Raw genomic sequence first — 6,000 nt, forward strand, 5'->3', positions numbered from 1 at the left:
GGGAGGTGCAGGCGGACCAGAGTGAAGTGAAGCTCACATTAAATGCACAGCCAATACATTCCATGAGTCACGCAATGTCAATGCCTCGAGCTGACAACCACAAGCAGAGTGGAAAGGCTTTATACACTTATAATCGGGGGTAAAAAAGTAAGGTCAAGGTATGACTTACTTATGCTAGACAAGTTGGGCAGCACAACAGGGACAAAAAAAAAAAACGCGGCCGCGAAATGAAAGCCTTTGATGCAGCAGGGGGCGGAGCGGATACCTTTGAAGAGCTGCTGGAGGCACCACGCTGGGGAACAGATGGCTGGCTTTGATGTGCATGCGCTTTTAAGGTCAATGCGCTTGCGCATTGAGCTTGCTTTTCACGGGCACAGCATCAAATCGCCCGTTTGGTCAAGCTTCTGGTTAAGCCCCTATGTTCTCGCAAGCTCAATGCGCAAGCGCATTGACAGGCGAGACCTAAAAACAGCTGCTCTAAAAACTACAAGGTCTGAAGTACTACGAGACCATTCCATTCTTCGCAGTACTGAAAGTCAGTGAAAAGTTCAACATATTAGCAGCACCAAATGTCCTGTCAGTAACCGTGGACAAGTAATCCGCTACACAAATTATAGAAAAATCCAACCCATTAAAAAGGCTAAAACCCTAATGTAATGCATCAATGAAGCTCACTGTCTTCAAGTAACTTTGCAACTGCCTGAAGATCTCCCACACCAGCATTTTGCCCAATAATGGAAGGATAATGGGGAGATGGTTCTTGGCAGGCAGAAGGACAGCTTAAACAACCACCAACAGGAGCCAGAGCAGACAACCGTCCACGCAGGGCTCCGTGTCTTCATCTAGAATTCTTCCTCACATTCTCCTCTGACATACATACATTCTAATAATGAGATACTTAAGAACACTACATACAGGAAGACTGGGGGGTTTTAAACTAAAATGTTGCCCCCCTCCTCTGTATTTTTAAATACGAGAATCCTAAAAGCCTTTGTACTACACAATGAAATGAAGGTAAAATATGTTTTCTTACTGTTATAATGTACCCCTTCCGGACTCTGACAAACTTTGAGCACCTATTCTTGACCATCAGTGTGATTAACAGTTCCGTGCAACTCCACCCCCACCAGGAAGCGTGATTTAGTAAGAAGCGGCCCTCGTCAAGACCTCCGTCGGCCTCCCTCTTTCTTTACCTAAGTGCAGTAGAGATGTTAAGTCGTTCCAGGTTATGTGTAAGGTTTTTAGGTTGAGCTGGAAAAGCATGCGAAGCATGCGTCCAAGCTCGACAACTAATGTTGCTGAGTTCTGGGAATGTGAGACACGAGTCGGCCACACGCTTTTTATGTCTCAGATTTGTCCTTGTGAGCGCGCTTTTGCTGCTGGCTGCTTGCTTTCGGTTACGCACACATAGCCACACTCACGCATGCGCGCACACACACACACATACACCCACGCAGGCACAATGCATCAGGACGCACGCACAGCCCCTCATATACACACGCACAGCCACACATATACATACACACGCGCACACACACAGCTACACCCACACACCCCCCACTACCCCCCTCCCCACTCCCCGGGCTCTTCTTGCTTCCTCGCACCCTTATGCCTTTCCTGCTCTCTCCCGAGAACCGCATCACTCCGGGAATCCCTGCTTGCTTGTGGGCTCCCTCTGCCTCCAAGGTGCCGCGCTCCGGACGAGCTACGTCACCGCTACCCTGCTACAGAGGCGGGGAATCTGCCGGAACTTCGCAAGCTCCTGCCTATCGAAGAAGAGCCTGCCTCTCTTGCCTGCGTTCCACGCCTCGGAAGTTTGGCATCCTGGTCCCAAGCTCGCCGACCCTGGTTCTTTAAAGTGTGCTGTCTGCTGATATTAATACTAGGACACGGAGAGCAATGATAGCCTTTCGTGTTTCTTAGATGTAGTGTCTACAACTTATACTCCAACATGTACGTTTTCGGAGTTAATGTACGGGCTAGTTTCCTTAGTACAGAATGAGTGTACAGGAAAGCTAGATGTAGTGTCTACAACTTATACTCCAACATGTACGTTTTCGGAGTTAATGTACGGGCTAGTTTCCTTAGTACAGAATGAGTGTACAGAAAAGCTAGAGCCTCCAGAGCTGACTCCCGAGTAGTTTGTCACGCAATCTTTTGGACGTCCATTCGGTTTTACTTATATCAAATTTTGGTGCCCATGCGCAGGCATTCACCTGCTACTCGCCTCCAGACCACAAATTGGGCTGTGGCAGAATGAAAGCAAATGTTCAGTGGTAGAACGAGTTTGCTGATTTTCATTGAGTCAGCACTTCAGCTCCTTTCAGTCTGACTGAAAGACGAATCGTATTGTTGTGGGAACAGAGAAATAAATGCAGCATTTTGTGAAGCACAAGTGTTCGTTTTGCATGTTGACATATTGTATGAGACCTCTGTCGCAACATAGTTCTCAGTGTATTGTGACGCTCACAACTGATTCCGCAGGAAGGGGAAACATCCCTTTGCAAATCACTTTCTTTCTCGCTTTGTTGCGAGAGAGGATGGGGCTAGACGGACATTCCAGCTTTTGAGCAAGGGAACCGAGTCTCGGCGTTGGTTCAACATCCTGTGATTTTGGGAAAATCACTTAGTCTCCATGTGCCTCAGCAAAAATGAATGTGTCCTTGTCTGGTATAACCGGTACTCTAGTAAAGATCTCCAGTACCGTCCCGCAATGTAAAATTGCAAAAATTAAATAAAGTGCAGCAAAGATGTGCTTCCTCGCACCAGAAAGGGGCAGTTGAGTTTCTAAAAAGCACGTGCCCTGCGTGCCAAACTGTGAAAATCCGCCAGCGACAGAATGAGGCCATTCGTCTGCCCACACATGAGCGCCACAAGACAGCGACTTGCCCACAGTCCTCGATTATTATTTTTTTGTAATTCAACCGTCTTTATTTAGGTATACACAAGTGACACAGCCTTACACCTACAACCCTGGGGCCGGTGGCATGTCCATCAGTTGCATGAGATATTCGTCAAGGTAAAGGAAATAGAGAGAAAAGGATGGTAACACAGCCTTTCTACCGGCATCCCGGAGGCAAGTTTAGGATGTCTGTAACATTTATATCACACTCGCGTAATGAAATAAATACCAGATCTCTTTGGTAGAACAATTTTTATGTATTTTTTCTGTAAACTGTAATTTTTTCCCTTTTTTTGTTTGAATATTTGTATTGTCATTTATCATACAACAGAGGTCCATACTTTTGAACATTTCACTGCGAGGAAGCATAAATCTGTCCCACATTTAGCTCGTGACAAGAAATAATCAGTCCAATTGTATTATACATTTCAGCCAACAATTGACTGCATTGTTAGATTGCCCAGGGCACTCGGTAATATATACTGTTTAATATTTCCTCGCAGTGTACCTCTGCAGGGGTCGCTTCCCATTTCTCTAGAGTCCCCGATCTCATTTAGTCTCAGGGCGCCTAGCGGATGGCCTCCTTCCAAGTTATATGCTCTATCCGAGCTCCGCGGTGTAGCTGAGCTGGCCCACAGTCCTCGATATAAGGAAATGCAGCACCAGTTAGATTTACAGCCCACGGTATCCATCCCAAGGAAGGCGACCTGTTTGTTTTAGTGTGACAGCGCCTCAGGAAATAACAGCACCTGCCTGTTTCTCACTTTACGAACATGACAGAGTGCCAGACTCTTAGTTGTTATGTAATTCTTCTTCCTGCTAGCCCTAACACACACAATCCCATCTTATAAAACACACACAACACAGTTGCCCCGCCGGTCGTCTCTGCGCAGTCACGAGGGGTACACCTACGATCGGGAGAGTGGCGCAGAAATGGTGCAAAGACTCCTAACACAAGTCTGGAAAAGGGCACTTATTGCATTCGTTGGCTGCCCCCCCCTGCCCCCCTTCCCCTGACAATACCTTTTATTTATGTTTTTATAATGAAAACAAAAATAAAAGGCATTGTTATTTGCAATGCCAATAGCTCAAACTCGCGTAAATGCGAGACCTATTGCATTGCAAATGCTTGTTTTTCTAGTTTTTTCACATTGCAATTTGTAATTTTTACTTCTGTATTTTCAAAAATGTATGCCGCCTCAGAGTGCAAAGAAAAATAGCTGCCACCAATGTCAAAGGAAATGGAATAGCCCGAGCATGCTCAGCGTTGAACTCCAGTGCAGATCAGCAATGTGCCCGCTCTCACCTGAGTACAGGGGCGGGCGTTGGTTCATTGCGTTCCCCAGGATGATGGAACACCAGCCCATGAAGCCGCACCACACCGAATTCCTATTCACTATGCCCGGCGGGGGCAACCGCTTCGCCTCGTCCGCCACCATCCCCACCGAAGCGGAGGCGTTCAACCTCGGATGAAGGACAGCACCAGGGAGCCGCAAGGGCGATGCACTGCGTGCTTCCCCCAAAGCCGTCCGGCAACCCAACTTCCGCTGTGCATGTAGCAACGACAAAGCCCTTTGACAGCCGCGAGAGGAACAGAGAGAAAGAGGCGGCCATCTTGGAACATCAATGTTTTCATTAATGTTTAAGACATTCCTACCAGACTATGCGGCGCTATACTGAGAGTGATTTTATTTTAGTTACGATACACTTTTCTGATGGTTGAAAATTGTGTTTTCAAGATGCTTTCTTTATACATTTTATAATTAGCTGGTAAGCACACTGGCAAACCATTGAAGACACTAGTCCTAAGTCACGTGACAAATATTCAAATTGTGCTAAATATTTTTTAGTGAGCTGAAGCTTTAATCTAGGCTAGTGTCCAAAGCGTTTAAAATCCCGACCCTGTTTTTAGAACGACAAACATTCACAATCCACCCATTTAGGACATGATACGTGGCTCATATAACTAAAGCATTGTGTGGTAGTGGATTGTCATTTGCAGACCGCACATTTTCTATTAATCCACACATGCCAATAGCACAGATTCAGACAAAACACCCAATTTTTAAAGCAAAAAATCATCCATCCCAATAGATCCGATTCAGATGGGAGACTTCTGATATTTTAAGCCAAAAATCGCCTTTTAGGTCGAGCCTGGGCAGCGCAAGCGCGGTTGCGAGGCCCAGAGTATGGAATAGACTCGCCGCCCACTCTCCGCCCATATTTGTCATTGGCTTTTGTCACATGTCCTTTGCAAGCACTGGCTTCCAAGTCGTTATTAGGCTAGTTAGTCCCTTCTTAGTACCACCTTGTCTGCATTTGTAACCTCCCATGGCGACTGGCCCTTTTACTTCGGTTGTTACACAGCGAGTCTTATTTAGTCTCCAAGCACTATTTTCTTTAAAGAGTTTCTCCTACGGCAGGAACAACATGCTTTCCTGCAGCATTCAGCGCTCCATGCGGCTTTCATTTTCAAGCAGCCGGGACAATGGCGGCTGCTTCTTTGCAGTGAAATAGGTCTCGCATTTAGGAGAGTTTGAGCTATTGCCATTGTAAATGAAAATAGCTTAAACTCTCGTAAATGATAGACCTATTGCATTGCAAATGCTTATTTTGGTTGTCTCTCGTCTGAAACATACATGCCAATAGACTAGAGTCAGGCAGGAGACTCACAATTTTTTAAGCCACAAATGGTTTTATTTTGGCTGTCTACTGCCTGAAATCGCCTCTGCGATAGAAGTAGATGGGGGAAAAGCATTCTCCCGATAATTTTTTTGAAATCTCTCACTTTGCTGTTTTAAAATGTTGGCATGTTTGCTGAAATTGCCTCTGCTTCTATAGAAGTCAATGAGGGGATATATATTTTACTGATTATTTTTGTAAAATCTAAATAGCATACAAATGATAATGTGTTCAAACAGTGTTTCTGTGAATATTTATCATTTGTGCATTGCTAAGTAAAATGTCTTGATTTGTTTTGTTCCTATTAAAATCTGTTTACAGCACACTTCAGAATTACAAAAATATGTGCTGCGTTTTTGCTTTCCCAACTGCTGAGTTAATACAGATCATTTACAGGTATTTATATTTGGTATGTG

General features: G+C 45.2%; 1 protein-coding gene across 1 annotated transcript in view; it reads right to left on the reverse strand.

The window, feature by feature from the left end:
* Positions 1-4,444, reverse strand: part of LOC147663656 (NADH dehydrogenase [ubiquinone] 1 subunit C2-like) — an 84,427-nt gene extending 79,983 nt beyond the window's left edge. Inside the window, exon 1 of the mRNA XM_086950292.1 lies at positions 4,209-4,444. Within this exon, the coding sequence (XP_086806418.1) occupies positions 4,209-4,341 (133 nt within the window). The 5' untranslated portion in view covers positions 4,342-4,444. The remainder of the gene's footprint in view (positions 1-4,208) is intronic.
* Positions 4,445-6,000: the final 1,556 nt, after the last annotated feature.

Source organism: Lissotriton vulgaris, unplaced genomic scaffold, assembly GCF_964263255.1.
Source record: "Lissotriton vulgaris unplaced genomic scaffold, aLisVul1.2 SCAFFOLD_292, whole genome shotgun sequence".
NCBI classification, from domain to species: domain Eukaryota; kingdom Metazoa; phylum Chordata; class Amphibia; order Caudata; family Salamandridae; genus Lissotriton; species Lissotriton vulgaris.